Genomic DNA, 18,744 nt, shown 5'->3' on the forward strand with positions numbered 1-18,744 from the left:
TGCTTGGTTAAATTTCCTAGCAAAAAACAAGGCATAACAAAACCGACTGATTAGCGAACCAATAAATTAATCACAAAGCGAAACATCCAGGTCTGTAATTTTAATCATATTCCCAGGGTTGTTAAGTCAGATCTGAATATCCAATCAGATATGAATATCATGAGTAATCAACGTTCTGACAATAGGCCCACAGACGTTTAAGAAATTACATACAAATCTATACCTGAGAATAATTAGAGTAATCAACTAAAATACTAATTAATATCAACTTGTTAATGACCTATGAGAAGATTTAAAATTAGTTGACAGCCATAAATACCACTGATATAAATTGATTTTAAATAGAAGCCAGAGTTCTGCGGATTGGATTTTCAAACGACCGAAGAAACTATGTGAATATTTTAACTTGTGTCTGGCCACCGCCCGGACACAATATCTCGACATATTTATAAATGATGTCGCATTAGCTGGTGTATTTAAAGAAGACTCAATTCCACGCAAGACATCGTTAGTTTTGAACAATAGCAACATCTGTCTTGGAACATTATTCAGAATTTCAGATATTTCCATTAAATATGTGGCTGCGTTTTCTCTGATGTCATTAGACTGGAAAAGAAATAAAATATTAATTAAGTCTGATTGTGTATCAGTGTTTTTTATCAGTGATAATATTTTTTCACAGTTGGTTTGAGATAATCATAAGGTAAACAATAAAGATAGTGACAGCGTCAGTAGGGGTACATTTAACCCCTTCTTCATTTCTGGTTATTATAAATTATGAATCAATATATTTTGTCAAGGGAAAAAATCCCGTTAGTCCCGTAAAGTCATGAGATTTCCGCTAATGTCACTTCCCAAGTGCTTCCGCATCTGAAAACTAAACCCCGTCAGTTGCCCCCCATCCATTAGGTCAGTCTGCCCACTACTGAACCCCCACTGAATCACTGAATAAAGACAATGGATCACTTCCAATTTGTCATACGGTTGGTGAACCAAAAGGAAAGCTTTAAAATGACAATGTTAATGCCCAGCCACTGAACTTTTCTGCCAGGGCTTAATATATTATTATCTATATACAAGAACAAAAGATACTGACCTCTGATGAAGAAATTTGTGATTTATCTATGCCTTTAGTTATTGAGTTCCAAGATCTAGCTGTCAACATACAAGCGAATAACCCAGCCATTTTACCAGCATTCATTCTTTCAGAATATTTCTTGATTTTGTCCACGTCAGCTTTAATTAAAGCTAACCATAACTTACAATAATTTAATCGAAATTCTTCTGTTAATGACTGAAAAATTAGACAGATCATAGTGATGAAGAGAAGCATTTTGTAGATACTGGTTATGTCCTATACATGTATTTCTTATAAAAAATCAGATCTGCTACCAAGTTATTACATTACAGATTCATTATTTGCTAAACTGTGTTTCGATCTGAGAAATATGACTTTTAAGGTCATAATGAATAATACTCTTTATATAAAGTTACAAATGCAGCTTAAATATGAAAACCTAAGCCTGTGTTTTTCCCAAATGATACAAGGCTTATGTCAACTGAACAATCCACTTGTGGTAAGATTTCGAATCTTGGCATACAATGCTGAAGCATGATAAAAACCTTTATAAAAACAGTTTTAAGTGAAAGTAAGGAAAATCAACTAAGCTATCTAATAAGCTAAGCTATCTAATAAAAGTGATGATTTTACCTGATATAAACCATGATCTAGTAACACTATTTGAGTACCATGTTTAGTTTTATTGACTAGTACATTACCAGGATGGGGATCACAATGTACATATCCCTGTACAAATATCATTTCACTGTACAGTTTCCCTAGTTTTCTTGTTACCTGATAACCAAAATATAAGATATATCAGATTCAAATTCTGATTTTGTTTGTGAGGCATGAATTAAAGGGACAGTCGCACCATTTTCAAGGGACTGATTTGAGTCTTGAATATATGTAAAAAGTCTCCAGTAGTATTAGAAATGTATGAAAATAGCATAATTCATTCAAAAATATCTCAAACTAGAAATTTTTTTTTCTATTTCTTTATATGTCTTTTTCATATATGGCAGTTTCAAGAAAAGACAAGTCATCTTTTTTACTTTCTAATGCAGATAATTCTGGACACACATGAATTTGAAGATTCAAATTTCGATAGTGAGGTGTGAACGCTATTACTGATTGGCTCAGCTAAAAAAAATTTATGTTTTTCAGAATAAGGTACGATTGATCAAACGGATGGTGAATCTGTCTCTTTAAATTAACATATTTCTAACTTAATGAATATTACCTCTTCAACAGGTATACCATGTTTCTTCATATACTCTTTATCATCAACTTTCCCACCTTTACAATATTCCATAGTTAATACTCTTTCTGATGATAACTCCCAGTAAATCTTTGGTATCTGTCAGATTAAAAAAACATAATATTATCATAATCGCAAGGGAGTTCCCTTAAATGGATTCTGATTCTTAAATGGGAGTTGAGGTAAATTCTTACTTTTGAAACAACAATAAAACTGTCTTTATTTTTCGCTGGGCAAAATCCCTCTTGCCTCATTTTTAACTTAGATTGCAATATGGCCTTGCTTTCTGTTTGAATTTGAAATCCCATCTAATATCTGTGAATCTTATAATTTTAGAAACACTGTTTGATCAAAGTTATCTAATGTAAGAATATATATTACCTTTAAATATTCATAATCTTTTAAAACTTTGGACACTCTTTCACAATTTTTTCCTTCATGTAAAAAATCCAGTTCTAATGGAAGATTTTTCTTGGTTTCTTCTGCCAACCATTTATATTGAAAATCAGGAAATAGATAGGCTATAAATGATATTAGTATCTGAAAGATAGAATAACTTGAAGTGCTAAATAGTGCCTTCATAAAACTAAATTTTTACTGCTTTTAGCTTCAAGGAGAATATCCAATATAGAAAAGACTGTCAACTTACCCAATTCTTGTTTCTAGGACTAAGTTACAATTCGTCAAATGGTTGGCAAACCTGTCCAAGTTTTCTAAACTCCAAATGATATATCTATAGGTATATTGCCTGGAAGTTATGACACAAACCGTACAAACAGCTTGGGTTTATGTAATCATGTCATCTGTAATCTCAAGACATGCCACTTGAGTTCAAAGGTGAATAATATGCATACCTCCATAGTTTTAATATCAACAAAAGAATGAGCTTTAACTTTTGGGTGTTGTATTTTAACTGCAACTGTTCTACCATCTTTCAATGTTGCTTTGTGAACTTGTGCTAAAGAAGCTGCTCCAAGGGGAACAGGATCAATTGATGTGAACAAATCTTCCACCTACAAAATAAATTCATGTAATCATTCACTTCAACAGTTAGAGCATTTCATTGACCTGTATCACTTTTCATAATGGTAAATTGGAAAGTTTCTCCACAATTAAATAGATAGCATCAATAAGAAAGATCATCATTTTCATTTTCCTTTCATAAGGCAAAAGTTTGAACATTGATGTTATTTAACAAATGCCCCTTATTGAATTACATCAATCCATTTTTATCTCATTACAGACAAACTAGATACCAGATTTGATTCTCAAAAGGACTACTGATTTTTTCAATTCAAATTTCATATCCTACCTTGGTGCCTAAATCTTCTTCTACCACTTTGAACAACTCTTCAATAGGTGATTCAGGAGCCTGGTTGTGTAATACTTTCATTGTATTAACATATTCTACTGGTAATAGGTACTCTAATGAGCCAACGTGTTGACCAACTTTAATAAACGCTCCACCATTTTTACAACACATTTCTCGTAGGCTAAGAGCTGATCTTGTATGAACCTGAAATAATGTAACCCATTAGTTTCATCAACTGGGCTAAAATCACCTTTTCCTCTGTCGATCAATAAATTCAGAATTCTAATCTTTCTGGACGAAGGTAAATTCTGAATATGTTTCTTTTGATATGAACTTGTAATAGAATGTCACCTTTGATTTGATATCTTCATAGTTTGGATCATCAACATTCATTCCATATAATGACACTTTATAATCTATTACAACACGAGCTGCCTACAAAACAAAACACAAAACATTTTACTTCATATCCTATGTTGTCATAAGATTTCTAGAGGCAAGACATTCTATAAAGAAATATTATGTAGCTATTCAGTAAAACATGGATCTATCTGATTTTAATAACACTTTTTTTTCATATTGATTATTTAAATCAAACATTTCTGATATTTACATTTCCAGTACTCAATATCATATATATTATTTACAAATTTGAATTTTCAGTGGTTATCATACTTCTAAAAAAAGTCCTTAGACTGAAGCAGCTAATTCCAAACCACTTTTTATTGGTTCTTTCACATTAAGGAAAAAAGGAACGGCTCTTCTGGTAGGCTATGGTACTTACAGCAAAGGCAGCTCTTCCAAATCTAAAGACACCAATAGTTGACACCTCCCAATCATTATGTTTTAGTAGTAGCCCAGTACCACCTACAGTTGTAACCAATACACCATATTTAAATACTTTTTTCACCAGCTGACTCATTTGTCTATATTAAAAATTATTTTATTCTTTATTCTTTAGACCTTGTCCTCAGTGCATCTGAAAAGCAAAAAGAATGCTAATGAAATAAAAAACCATGAAAAAGGTAAGTTGTGAGATAATAACACTTACATAGGCCATCAGTCTCTGTACTGTAGTAGCTACTACACCTACTACAGTTCTACAGTTACACTTTTACACACAGTGCCAGTGGATGACCTGATTTTGATAGTGATGGGGTAGGTTTGTAATTATTTTTAGTGCAGAAATTATACATGTAGATTCAAGGACAATTCATATTTTGCTCTGACTACACCTACCTCTAATGCAGAAAATATTAGAAAGGAGCCTTCTTGTACAGCATTATTTGACTTTGATTATGAAACATCGACTGGGAATGACATCTCTACTTTCAGTTTTTGACCTCTTTTAACAGCAAGTTGTCTCCCCGGAAACTAAAAAGCTTGGGATTATCCAGACAGAATGTTAAAAGAATCTCCGTTTAATGTCGTGTCTTGATAATCAAGACTCTGAAGGCATCACGATATAAAGAACAAAATGGCGTCGTTATCACAGTGAGAAATTTTATTTACTAAAAAACAAGATTAAGAACCCCCTTTAAAGACATTTAATCACTCAGGCATAGATGTAAATCCCTCTGTGTCGTCGACTTTCAAGGAAATAAAGCAGTGTGAGAAAGGGATCGTTGAAGTTGATTTTTTCATTATATTTATTGACTAAATCCGTGGCCGTGGTTTTCGGTATTTTTGCCATTGCTTGCCCCAGCCCTCTCTTGAAAGTTCAAGGCAAGAAATGTAAACTTATTGATAGATAGCTTTTGAAGTTCTTTCAGCATTCATCTGCCTAATCTGTTACCAATTTTCAAATTGTTTGAATTGTTCATCATTGATTATGTTTTATAAGTTTAAAATCTTATCTTTTTCAGAATATTACCGGCACCATCTCAAAGATTTTACGACAGAGAAAATGATGATCAGCAATATAGATCCAGTATGCAGGTATGATACAGACAGATTTTGGTATTTTCCTAATTGCACACTGCATGGTGTTGTCAGCCTTCACTAAAACATTGTTGTGCAAAAAAAGTTAGACATATGGCACACATATTACATTAAGGACATAATGCTCTATGTTATAGTAGGTTATTAATGTATTTCACTTTTCAGGTTACAACTGTATCCAGTAAGAGAACAGCTCCACCTTATGGTCACAGGAAAGGATGGGTTCCAAGAACACAAGAGGTAACTAAACTGAACATAGAGTTCACCTTGTTCCTTGCATCATTGTGAATAAACAATGAAGTTGGTAACACTACCTATTTCAGTTCAAATGCATCTGATTTGACTATTGAACTGAAATATGATAAATGGCTTGAAAGGAAAATGCTGTCAAAGTTAAGACAGTGAGGCAGTCATTTGAATATCTTTTATCCATACTTATGTGAATGCCATATATATCATTGTATTTAAGAGAGAGACCACCTCATGTGCTTTCATAAGGCCTCTGTTGGATTTTTATGATTGATTTGAGTTTTCTTTTTGTCATATAGTTCTTATTGTAATTCATAGGATTTTGGTGATGGTGGAGCATTTCCAGAAGTTCACATAGCCCAGTATCCATTAGGAATGGGCATGAAGAAAACTACCTCTAATTCTTTGGCTGTGAGTTTAGATGAAAAGGGTAAAATCAAGTATGATGCCATAGCTAAACAAGGACATTATAAAGATAAGGTTGGTCTTCTATTTCTTTTCTTCTTTATCAAAAATTGATATACCATTTGAATAATACATTGGTGTTTTATTACAGATAATCTAACAGATTCAAAGTGCTGTTGAGTTAATAGGATTATACAATAAAGCTGCTGTACTATCTTATAGAGCTCAATTTTGACAAACCCTGTCACTTTTCAAAATTGATATCCAATTTTGGATTTCTCTGCAATTAGACAATAAGATGCCTTTGAAGTACCGTATAAATTTTATAGTTTCCAGGGCGTTTGTAACATTTTCCCACGCAAATAGATATGATGTTTTTGTTATAAACTAGCATCTATGATAAATGTTTTGTATGGTGCATTTTGATAATGTTATTACAGATAGTTCACTCAAAACCTCAAGATTTAGTACCCAAAGTAATGGAAGAAGGTGATCCAGATCTAGAAAGACCAGATGAAGATACTATAGCTGATACAACAGAGAAAACTAGACTAGCCCTAGAGAAATTAACCAATAGTAAAATAGCTGCTGCCATGCCTGTCAGAATGGCTGACAAACAGGCTCCAGCTCAATACATCAGGTAAAATAACAGTCAAATAACTGCAAGTTTTTATGTTGAAAGCAGGAGAAGGCTGATATGAAAAGCTATTCAGTAAAACAGTAAAAACTTGTTGCGTCTTAAAGTTTTGTGAACACTGTTTTCTAAAACCATAAAGATGAATATATTTTTCTTTTTTACTGAATTTGACATGATTACATACTAATTATGAAAGTCCATGATTACTTTTTAAAAAAAGACATTTCAATATTTGATTGTATTATAGGTATACTCCCTCACAACAAGGTGTGGCATTTAATTCTGGTGCCAAACAGAGAGTTATTAGAATGGTAGAAGTACAGAAAGATCCAATGGAACCACCAAGATTCAAGTAAGCTTTATCATTGATTTACAGTTATTATATTATGTCAAAGATGCAAAATTGATCCAAAATATAACTTCAAAATATCGGATTGAAAATCTGTAATTTATTAAAAGTATGAACTTACCAAATAAAAAATGTTGACACTTTGGAATACAAAAAAGAAAAGTAAAGAAGGAAGCATCTATAGTTTACAAAGAAACAAAGAATCATTCTAACAGCTGGTCCTGGTCTTGATCTTTCATATATTATCCTTAACCGTTTACAGCTGGGTTGACAAGAATTATGAGTGAAGATGACTCATTCAAGGTCATCAGACTATCACTCGCTGATCGAGAATTGAACCCTTAACCACTAAGGCACTAAGCGCTGTACCATAAAACCCAATGAATCTGGTCAATTTGGCCAAGATTGCTCTTTGAAATTAAAATAGTGGTGTTTTTCTATTTCAGAACAAATAAGAAGATTCCAAGAGGTCCTCCATCACCACCAGCTCCTGTCATGCATTCACCAAACAGAAAGGTAAATCACAGGGGGAACTTATTTGTATTGTTTATTAGCATCAAAAATCACAAATCAAAAGAAAACTGCAATTTCGCATAAGGTTGATAATAGTTTACAGTAGGCAGCTGCAAATTCTGTTGGTATAGTATGAACATTTCTCTCTTTACAGGTCACAGTTAAAGAACAACAAGAATGGAAAATTCCACCATGTATTTCAAATTGGAAAAATAACAGAGTAAGTATCTTTGATAGACTTGTTCAAGCATTGTATGGTAGTACATATGGTCTATGTTGACTATGATCATCTTTTAAAAACTATTTTTACTGACCAAATGTTTACTTCTTTGCCAATAAAACTTGACAATTCTTTTAAACTAAACAACTGTCCATTTGATTGTCATATGTATTAAGCATAATTAATCACAATGAGATCTGTTTGTTATTCATGAATATTTTTATATTTTGTAGGGTTATACGATACCATTAGCTAAAAGATTAGCAGCTGATGGTAGAGGGTTACAAGGTGTCCATGTTAATGAAAATTTTGCTAAATTAGCTGAAGCATTGTATATAGCTGATAGAAAAGTAAGATTCAAATATTTTACCTTGTTTTTAAGCTAGTTTTAGTTTGTCCATTATTAAGAGTACTTTTTATAGGCAGCAGAGTTGAAAAATCTACTTGGATTTTTTTCAAAAGAATATTGGAAAGTTGGCTTCAGATTTGCATTGTTTTTATGCCTGAAAGAAGTGCCAATGGCATAAATTCATGTGGTAATTTGTAATCATCATTGAAGAGAAAGCTATCATGCCAACAAAACAGCTCTTTACACATAACATTGAAAGTGATGACCGATCTAGATTATGATTTATATTCCCCATGAAGATGTAAAAGATTTTATGAAAACAAATTTGTTTGATACAAAGCACATGCTAATATTCCTTGTCTGTAGAAGTTATAATTTATATTCCTAGGCTAGAGAAGCTGTTGAAATGAGAGCTCAAATTGAAAAGAAAATGGCCCAGAAAGAGAAAGAAAAAAGAGAAGATGGATTAAGATTATTGGCTAGTAAAGCTAGGGAAGAAAGAGCTGGTATCAGACATAAAGATGATGGTTGGTAACATTTTTCACTAATGCATAAATGACATACTGTTTGTGAAATTGTTATGAAACAGAAAATTGCAAAAAATTTTGAAATCTGTTTCGGCTTTTATGGGTCCTGCCTTTTGAGTATATTTTCTTGGCTTACTTGGCAGTATTAATTAATATATTCATAAGAAGTAAATATTGTTGAATGGTGCTACTTCTGTTTAAAATCTGACATCAAAATGCACTGGAAAACATAGCCTACTACTTCACTTGTGTTATTGTAGTCTTGTTTTATTTCAAGATAAAGATGATGATATGGGAGAGAGGGAAGAAATTAGAAGAGAACGACAGAAAAATAGACAGAGAGATAGAAATTTGGCTAGAGCTGCTCCTGACAAGAGGTATTTAAATCAAACTATTATTCTCTTCTGCACAAATTCATATGCTCAACAGAAGTCAAATTTTGTCAGATATTAAGGGGACTTGTTTCACAGTCTGTTTGTCTCATTGTACCTTAGTCTAAATCACAGCAAATTTTTAGCCTTCAGAGTCATGTGTGTCAAGAACTTACCGTGTTTGATTATTAAAATGACGACTCATCTTTTCTTGAGATTCTGCCATATATAGAAAAGACATATTAATATAGAAATTTTCGTACATTTCTAGTACTTCTGAAGACTATTTACCCATATTCAAGACCCCAAAACGACCCCCGAAAACAGTGAATCTATCCCTGTAACTTATCTTGTTACTTATGACTTGTAATGAAATGATAATGATGTATGTGTTATAGGAATCGGTTACAGAAAGAACGTGAGAGAGATATTAGTGAGAAGATTGCTTTAGATTTACCAAATACTAGCAATTCACAGGAAACACAGTTTGATCAACGATTATTTAATCAATCTAGGGTAATTTCTGTTTAAAAAAATTTGTCTTCAGAAACTCGAGTGGTTGAAGATGCAACTTCTATTTTGTACCAGTTGATACCCATGAGACAGAAAATGTTTCTTGTCCTCAGAGATAAAGAAACTCTTCAGTAATCATAAGGATCATATAATTCAACAAAATTTACTAGGGTTGTTTTATGAACAGTTATCTCTTAAAATCCTAATTAAGCGTGTATGCTTTACAAATTTACTCTAATGATTTTCCCTAAAGAATTCGAAATAAGGGCAAAATTGTAAACAGTCCTAGCCCATTTTACGTCCATACGTTGATAAGGATGACAATGTTTACAGTTTTAAGGGGGCTTGTTTCCTATAATTATAAAATGGATAATTTATGAAGAAACTTATTTACAGGGTATGGATAGTGGTTTTGGAGATGATGAGGCCTATAATGTATATGATAAGGCCTGGCGTGATGACAATAAAATAGCTAATTCTATCTACAGACCTTCTAAAAACATAGATAAAGATAATTATGGTGGAGATTTAGATGCTTTGATGAAGAATAAAAGGTCAGGATGCTTGGTGTACCCTTTGTTTCTTGGCCTGTTGCTTTCCTATGCCCATGCTTATTTTCACTCGTTATGCATATGTTGTAACGACAGCTTTTTTTTGGGTGGATGCATTGTAAAACTGCTAATTCTAATGGCAATATCATGCAAAATTGTAGGTAGTTTTAGATTCTTATCTGCCTGAATTAACTGGCAGCACGTAGATTTTAACTGTGAGGTGTGTGATACTTTGCTTTCCTCCTAGTGACAGTAGTGCACGAAAAGACTAATTTGTTGTACTGCCTTTGCTATTGATTACAGTGCTCTTAACCGCTTAATATCTGTATACTATCCTTTTTGCTAGATATATTAAAGTAATTTTTACTTACTCACTTTAATTGAATATCTTTTCCTTGATCAGCTTTTGTGCTTTGCATTTTAAAATTTGTATTCCAGTACTTGATGGATCCACATGCTTCTATAAGAATATAAATTTTTGTAGCAAATGACATCTAAATTGTGATACAACTATTTATAATTTAATGTTATATTTCTGAAGAGTTTCCAAAAAACCAAACCCACAACTGGTTTACAGTGCCATTGTTTTCCTCTGTTTCATGGCTTTTTTTTTCTTTTTATTTCAGATTTGTTCCAGATCGTGATTTTGAAGGAACCGACAGAAGTCGTCGAAGAGAAGGACCTGTTCAGTTTGAAAGAGATGTTGAAGAGGATTTGTTCGGTTTAGATAAATTCTTCAAAGAGGCTAAAACTGGTCAAAAACGGGCTGCAGATGACTCCAGATCTAGTCGTGATTATGAAAAGAAAAAAAGAAGAGAGTAGATTTTTTATGACAATCAAATATATATCATTGCCTATTCATAAACTTGAAAATAATTTTCTGCGTGTCTCATCACAATCGCATTTCTCATACCAGGATTTAATCTGGTTTTAATTTTTTGGCCAGTGGATTGTATTTATCTATGGACATTAAGTACTGTACCAATTGATACCTGCCCAAAATTATATTTTGTTATGACAATTACTCAAGGACTTTTAAACTTAAAATGTAAATATGAATCCCTTTGCAATTATTTGTAAATAGATACACTATAATCCCTTCACACTTATTATTCCTCCTTTGTGTGAACTGTTAATATGGACCAAATTTAGACATTATCCCACTTAATGGTTAAACTTATATGTAATAGACCTTCCTTAGCTTGTATCGATCAGATACTATGTCATATAGTTTCTGTGACTCAGGTCAAAGCATAAAACAGGCATTAAAGGAGCGTTTGTGTAATTATGTCCTATTATTAGGTGTATATATTGAATGTCAATTTGGAAAAATGAAAAAAATGCGTGGTATGTTTTAAATGTGAATAAATATTACCAGATAACATATTGTAGTCCGATTCTTAGATTTACCTCCCTTGAATAGATTCTCACGTTAGGTGGGGCTTATTTCAAGATGTCAGCCTCCATTGCCAAACACAACATCAAATAATGTCAATAAGGTATTCTGAAGGCTTTTGTAACAGCTTTCAATACATATCCATTTATTAGCATAACAAGGTTGATCCCTTCCTCCTGCAAGGTTTGAAAGTTTAAAAGTACCACGGGCACTTAATGGCATAGATGTCAGTCATATGGACTGGTGACGGACACGGTCGATACTTCCTTATTATCTTGAACTTGAAGCCAATGGAGGGCAGAAGTTACGGTCTGGCTGTGCTCATGTACGGCTGAATTCTGTCAACCCTATTCAAAACGAATTGAGGCATTGTGTACATGCATCCTTTCATCCTTTCATCCTTTAATCCTTTCATCTTTTATTATAGTCGTCACAGCAATACACAATCATTCATTATTAGGCTTCATGTGAAAAAGGTCAACTTTGAACTGCAAATTCATATTTACCACAGTCTTCTCTGGTATATTAATATCAGAATTATATTTGCATCTATAGATATATGAGCACAAATTAGTTTTATCAGCTTAATATTTAGGGCACTTTTTAATTTCTAGGTTTTTCTCCAATTTAAAGTTCAAAGTTCAATAAGATGAATTCTTCATTCCGAAAAATATTTGTTCAGTACTTGAGGCTTTATAAAACCTGCTCCAAAGCAAGGATCATCCAAACTCCATGCCATGGATGTAGACACCATTATTCCACCTCACCATTACACAGTACATCTGAAAACAACCCTAGAGAGTGGCAGACACATTTTAAAGGACCACAACCAGAGTTTGATTGGCAATATTTATGTGACCCTAACAATACTGCAGCAATAGAAGAGAACATAAAATATAGAAAAGGTATGGGAGATATTAGAAAAGTGGTAAGTAGATTATTTTTTTCTTATCAAGTTGGGGAACTGCTTCCAATCTTTTAGAATGATTTTCTGTTAGTGGATTACACATTTGCTATTTGCTAAATATTGAAAAAGTTAAGGAATTAATGTAAAAGATTCTAAAGGTATAGGTTGAAAATATTTTTAATTTTTCTTTGTAGACAAGCTTATGGAAGAAGTATAATGAAGAAAGTGAGGTAGGCCTACTATAGATACACCTTAATTGCACAGATATATATACATGATCAAACCGTAATGAACTGTAGAACTGTAAACATACTTATTTTTTTCATTATATTTTGATATTTCTATAAATTGGCCTTGTATTTTCAGGCAAGTCATAAAGATAGAATCTGGAAAGACTTAATAAAAGAAGCTAGTGATATACCTAACACTCATCATCCAGACTCAGTAAGTAAGATATTCAACACAGGGTAGTTGATTTGATCACATTGATCAGCTTTTCAATTTGAAAAAAATTCAGGAATATACCTAAGCTATGTTTCTTTAATTTGTCTCCAAACAGTTGCATAAAATTTCGATGTAATAATACTTCATTCCATTTCATTTGATGTATCATTTATTTAGCCTATAGGTGAAGAAGAAAATTCCAGATTAGTTGAAACTGTTGGAGAACCTACACGTAAGTACTGATGAAATTAGAGACGTTCACTTTCACCCAACAAGTTGTATCTAAAAGGATTGTAAAGAGGTTTTTCGAAATTTTTTATGTGTATTGTTACACTGATAGCATCAGTTTGCACATTTCAATTATCAGTCAGATGTCTGTGGTTCCTGCAATTCCATTAAAACTAAGTGTTTGGTGATTTCACTAATCGCGAAGGGCGATAAAGCATAATTTGCAATTAGTGATGTCATCATACACTTAGTTTAGTGGAATTGCAGGAACCACAGATGTCTGATCAAGAATCTGAATGATGAAAAATAATGCCAATATCATACCAATATACATAAAAATTTGTAAACCTCTACAATCCCTTTAATGCAGGGAATGAAAAATAAAAAAAGGAAATTGAGTAGTATTTTGAAAACGGCAGATATATTTTTGTATTTATATTTCATATCTGAACAAATTTTCATTTAAGAAATATTGAACATTGTAAAGATTTTCACTGTTTTATGCTATTATTTTTTTTTTTACAGGATTTAATTTTAAGCCAAGAACTGTGGTTAGAATTGGTGAAAAGCTAGACATACTCAGAACAGAGTAAGTATTTTGTTCAAAAAGTGTACAAAAGTGTTATTTCAAAATTGACCAGAGTTCACCTGACAACAGAGTAAGAATCAACAAAGGTCATTTGATGCTGATGGGTTTCAGATATTAAATCCTCATCAGGACGACTTGGAATTTTACTTTTTTGGATCAGTGATAATAGTTTTTGATCAGATGTTAAAAGAAGTATATGATTTTTTTTCAGCAATGTTAATTTTTCAACTGGAATAAGAACATATTATTTTAAAGATGAACTGGTAGATTTAGAAATGGCTTTAATTAAATTCACATTAAATACATTAAAACAACATGTAAGTTATTATTATTAATTACACTTTAAAAAGATAATCTTGAATCATTCTGAAAATATTTTCTAAAATATGTTGACCATTGGTCAAACAGTAAAAGTTATTAAGGCCATAATAAGTTGTCAATCATTTTATTATTTTACAAGTCATATATATATATATACCATGTGTCTTATTTAAACAAACTCTTCCTATGTTTTCTTAACTCGTTATAAAAAATGTGATATAAAACTAATTAATTACTGTTAATGTAGGCCCTATAGAAAAATTTCACATTTTCTCATTTTATCCCCAAAATTTGCACCAAGGTAAGAGTGGTTGTAACAACAACATATAATTGAAGCTACGAAAGCACAGGCCGAGGTGAAAATTCAGCTACATCAACATGATATTTATAAAGTAATGGAATTGAATTATAAAGTAATACTTATAACAAATTAAATATCTAAAATAATAGAGTATATATATTAATGTGAAATGTTATATTTGGGAATCGAGAAATTTTCATTTCACGTGATTTAATATTTAATTATATATTATTTTATATTTTGTAGGGATTTCATGTTATCTCAGTTCCCGATCTTATATATGCTCCAGTTATTGTAAGTTAACTTATTTTATTATCATGTCATTAAAGTATTGTTTTCAGATTGACCTGTGCATGTATGTTTCCAAAAGTATGAAAATATCTGATAAGTTTTCCTGTCTAACTCAATATTGTATGAAAATTTGCTTCATTTTTTAATAATGTCTTGAGAAACATAATACGGAGATTCAATAGAAATTATTGCAATTGGGGACACTTACTTAATATTGTGGTAAATACTTGGCTTTGAAAAACTTGTTATAACTTTGTTTATCTCTATTTAAGTTGTTATCTTATTATTTTAGGAAGCTTGTGGTTTTAAAACTACAGGTGAAAATCAAGTTTATAAATTAAATGATAATTTCTATCAAGATGTGTGTTTAGCTGGTACAGCAGAAATGTCTCTAGCAGGTTAGCCTCTTTCACTGTACCTTTTTATTATGATAAAGTTTGATAACAAATGGGCTTAACTTGCCAGTATTGAACTTTTGGTGATAGGGGTTTAAATCTGACACTCAGAAACAGTGGCTTTTTTCTTATTTTGTGGATGATTCAAACCCATAGCACCTAATCTTAAGAAGACAATCCAACTCAGAATCTACTGAGCCATAGAATTAGCAAAGTAAGATTAATCACTGAACAGGAGCAAAATGTTGACAATGAGAATATTCTACAGTACATATGATTTCAAATCATGTATGATGTTATTTATACACAAATATCATGAGTATTTGATTTAGTTTAGTTTCATTTATTTTTTTTTTCTAGGGTTTATGTCAGATGAAAAATTAACAACAGAAAATCTTCCAACAAAGTAAGAATCTTCAATATTTTGTTATGATTTAAGATTTGTTATATATTATTATTTAAGATTTGTTATATATTATAATTTAAGATTTGTTATATATCATAATTTAATATTTGTTATATATTATAATTTATTATTTGTTATATATTATAAATTCATTATTTGTTATATATTATAAATTAAGATTCGTTATATATTATAATTTAAGATTTGTTATATATTATAATTTAAGATTTGTTATATATTATAATTTAAGATTTGTTATATATTGTAATTTAAAATTCGTTATATATTATAATTTAAGATTTGTTATATATTATAATTTAAGAGTTATATATTATAATTTAATATTCGTTATATATTATAATTTAAGAGTTATATATTATAATTTAAAATTCGTTATATATTGTAATTTAAGATTTGTTATATATAATTTAAGAGTTATATATTATAATTTAAGATTCGTTATATATTATAATTTAAAATTCGTTATATATTATAATTTAAGATTTGTTATATATTATAAATTCATTATTTGTTATATATTATAAATTAAGATTTTTTATATATTATAATTTAAGATTCGTTATATATTATAATTTATTAGAAAATATATGTCGCTAAAGTGGTGGGCACTATTATCTCTTATGCATGGTTAAGGGGCATGGTCGTCAATGAAATCCTGGCTATGCAACTGCTCTTGTTAATACATAATAAATTGTGAAAATAAGAGTATAAGACCCCATTCTATTTGTATGTTGTTATGTCAGATTAAGAGCAATCAGCAAGCAATTTTCCCTTTTAGGTTAACTGCAGTGAGTCGATGTTTTAGGAGAGAAGCATCTGATGCTAAAGAAGAACAAGGAATATATAGAGTACATCAATTTACCAAGGTACTTTTTAATTTACAAATTTATCAAATACATACAATATTCACTACTGTTTTTGCAATGCATTGGTATCGGTTCAACTCATCCAGGAAACACCAGACCATAAAATTTTAATTACATGTATATGTGTCAAGTAACCCTGCTTAAGCAATTCCAATGTCAAAACAAAACCTCTGCTCAGAAAGTCTTCATAAATCAAGCCCTGGCATAACAGATGAGTTGCCTGCCATAATCTGGTGACTGAGGTATGTTACTTCCATAGATAGAAAATTAACAAAAGGAAAATCAAACTTTGTTATATAGATTGAAATGTTTGGTGTGACAGAGAATGATAAGGGAACAGAAAGTGAAGAGTTATTACAACATTTTCTTGATATAGAAAAATCTTTATTTTCTCAGCTCGGTCTACATTTTCGGTGAGTGGACAACTTTTACACACATTTAATTTCTTTTCAAAATCATTTACATATTTGCCTAAATTTGGATGCATTTCGATGAAAATTTTGGAATAATTTAGAGAACTTTCCAGATCATGAAGGGCAACTAAGGCAAACTGCAGAAAATAAATTGAATATAAAGTCTGGGCCTATATCAGCCGGAATTCGGAATTTCAGAATATTAGAAATGTCAACAGAATGTCTGGGAGCACCAGCTTATAGAAAATATGATATGGAAACTTGGATGCCTGGTAAACACTTTTGGGGTGAGGTTAGTGATCATTTAGTGTCAAATTAAGCAAACTATTTGATTAATTGGTGTTTCTAATGAATTACCATGTATTCTTAATCATATCATTACGTTCTTATTGAGTTTTAACCAATCATAAATGTACATGTATGTACAGTCTGGATAAACAAAAAAAACTTTTTGACCTTTCTTGATCAGTCACTCATTGTAATTCTGCTGGTAATTCTCCTCTAATTTAGCTAATTATAAATTAATTATGGACATGTGAGAGGAACTAGTTTTTTTCCAAGTCATTAGAACACCTCTACTTTCCATTCATATAAGTATTAGCACTTTCATAATATGAAAATAAGCAAACCCATCTTTAAAGGTAGCCTTTTTCATAACTTCTCAAAATTAGTGAAGAATGGTAAAACAAAAATGGGTTTAAATAGGTTTTTTTTAGTTTTCAAAAACCCATTTGTGAATGAATTTGACAGTAATATCTAATTTCTATATTTCTAGATTTCCAGTGCATCTAATTGTACTGATTATCAGAGTAGAAGATTAGGTATAAAATATACAGATATTAACGGTAATTACAGACACGCTCATACAGTAAGTTTATTTCTACTTGGAAAATTGCTTTAACATATTGCGACATTCAATTTGAATTTTTTCTGTAATATTTAAGATGGTGTACACACTTTAGTAGATGTCAGTATATATTATACAATATAACCATTAAACTTAGTATTGTCTGTTTCAGGTCAATGGAACAGCATGTGCCATACCACGTATGATTATGGCCATACTTGAACAGTTTCAAACTAAGGTAACTAATCTTTACTGAAGGATTGAATGTTGATAATGTTATCTTTATGGAGAAATGAAAGCCACAGCAGGTCTTGTAATATTTGTCACATGTTAAAGCAGCTATTATTTGGTTGATTCTGTTCATTATTATTGCTCTATTTGCTTTGTTTCAACTTGTTTCTAATGGTTGATAATGTAGGTCATAGAAAAATAATTTCTAGCTGCTTTGATGCTGCTGTTGAACTTTCTCTCATTGCACACTGAATGACATTGTCTACTGGTCAGTGATCCACTTACTTAGTGACATTAAAAATATTCTGTATTTTCAGGATTGGAATGTAAACATACCAGAAGTCTTACAACCTTATATGAACAATAAAACACAGCTTACTGGGCCTCAAAACAAACATCCAACAAAATGGATCAAATTTAAGAAATTAAAAAATATTACTTCTTAAACATGTTTTCTTCAATTAAATCAGATTTCCAAACTGACAGACAGACAGTCGGTTGAAGTCTTAAACCTCCCTACCTAGGAACAAACCAATCCGGGTAAAAAATTCACCCTGGTAACCCTGATACATACTAACTTCGGTAATCTCGCACCAGGAACCCACAATGTGAGTCTAATCAGTCAAAGTTCAAACACGAACGAAACTAGTCGCTGATAATCACTGGTCACTTAGCCAATCTTGAATATACAATTCACAGAAGATATTTGCAAACACCTTGGGGCCAATCAAAATATATAGCATAATAAATCCACATTATATTTGGAGGTCAATAAACAGACAGCTAATGCCAATGTTTTAAACCATTTCAAATGTGCACAAATACCATTT

General features: G+C 31.3%; 3 protein-coding genes across 3 annotated transcripts; 2 read left to right on the plus strand and 1 right to left on the minus strand.

The window, feature by feature from the left end:
• Positions 1-264: 264 nt before the first annotated feature.
• Positions 265-4,555, minus strand: LOTGIDRAFT_121554 (hypothetical protein; the record flags this gene model as incomplete). The annotated part of the gene is made up of 9 exons (XM_009058993.1): positions 265-606; positions 1,097-1,294; positions 1,712-1,855; positions 2,304-2,420; positions 2,703-2,861; positions 3,176-3,334; positions 3,634-3,837; positions 3,985-4,064; positions 4,414-4,555. The coding sequence occupies 9 exons, from the start codon at positions 4,553-4,555 to the stop codon at positions 265-267; spliced, it is 1,545 nt and encodes a 514-aa protein (XP_009057241.1).
• A 538-nt stretch (positions 4,556-5,093) lies between these two features.
• Positions 5,094-11,641, plus strand: LOTGIDRAFT_233248 (hypothetical protein). Its single transcript, XM_009058994.1, has 14 exons — positions 5,094-5,127; positions 5,499-5,571; positions 5,740-5,814; positions 6,142-6,303; positions 6,669-6,868; positions 7,113-7,217; positions 7,661-7,730; positions 7,882-7,947; positions 8,181-8,297; positions 8,685-8,823; positions 9,101-9,200; positions 9,593-9,710; positions 10,104-10,261; positions 10,885-11,641. The coding sequence occupies exons 1-14, from the start codon at positions 5,111-5,113 to the stop codon at positions 11,078-11,080; spliced, it is 1,596 nt and encodes a 531-aa protein (XP_009057242.1). The 5' UTR covers positions 5,094-5,110; the 3' UTR covers positions 11,081-11,641.
• A 76-nt stretch (positions 11,642-11,717) lies between these two features.
• Positions 11,718-18,360, plus strand: LOTGIDRAFT_217090 (hypothetical protein; the record flags this gene model as incomplete). Its single annotated transcript, XM_009058995.1, has 16 exons — positions 11,718-11,757; positions 12,269-12,582; positions 12,756-12,791; positions 12,928-13,005; positions 13,183-13,237; positions 13,759-13,822; positions 14,034-14,139; positions 14,691-14,738; positions 15,028-15,133; positions 15,491-15,536; positions 16,336-16,423; positions 16,724-16,836; positions 17,035-17,128; positions 17,612-17,704; positions 17,856-17,921; positions 18,232-18,360. The coding sequence occupies exons 2-16, from the start codon at positions 12,304-12,306 to the stop codon at positions 18,358-18,360; spliced, it is 1,401 nt and encodes a 466-aa protein (XP_009057243.1). The 5' UTR covers positions 11,718-11,757; positions 12,269-12,303.
• Between the last annotated feature and the right edge of the window lie 384 nt (positions 18,361-18,744).

The sequence above is a fragment of the Lottia gigantea genome (assembly GCF_000327385.1).
Source record: "Lottia gigantea unplaced genomic scaffold LOTGIsca_37, whole genome shotgun sequence".
In the NCBI taxonomy this organism is placed as follows: Eukaryota; Metazoa; Mollusca; class Gastropoda; family Lottiidae; genus Lottia; species Lottia gigantea.

What these genes read in the sequence shown, in the direction of transcription:
- LOTGIDRAFT_233248 (XM_009058994.1), top strand. An exon ending in GGGTTCCAAGAACACAAGAG is followed by an intron (nt 5,815 to 6,141) that starts GTAACTAAACTG and finishes TGTAATTCATAG; the next exon opens with GATTTTGGTGATGGTGGAGC. An exon ending in ATGGAACCACCAAGATTCAA is followed by an intron (nt 7,218 to 7,660) that starts GTAAGCTTTATC and finishes TTTCTATTTCAG; the next exon opens with AACAAATAAGAAGATTCCAA.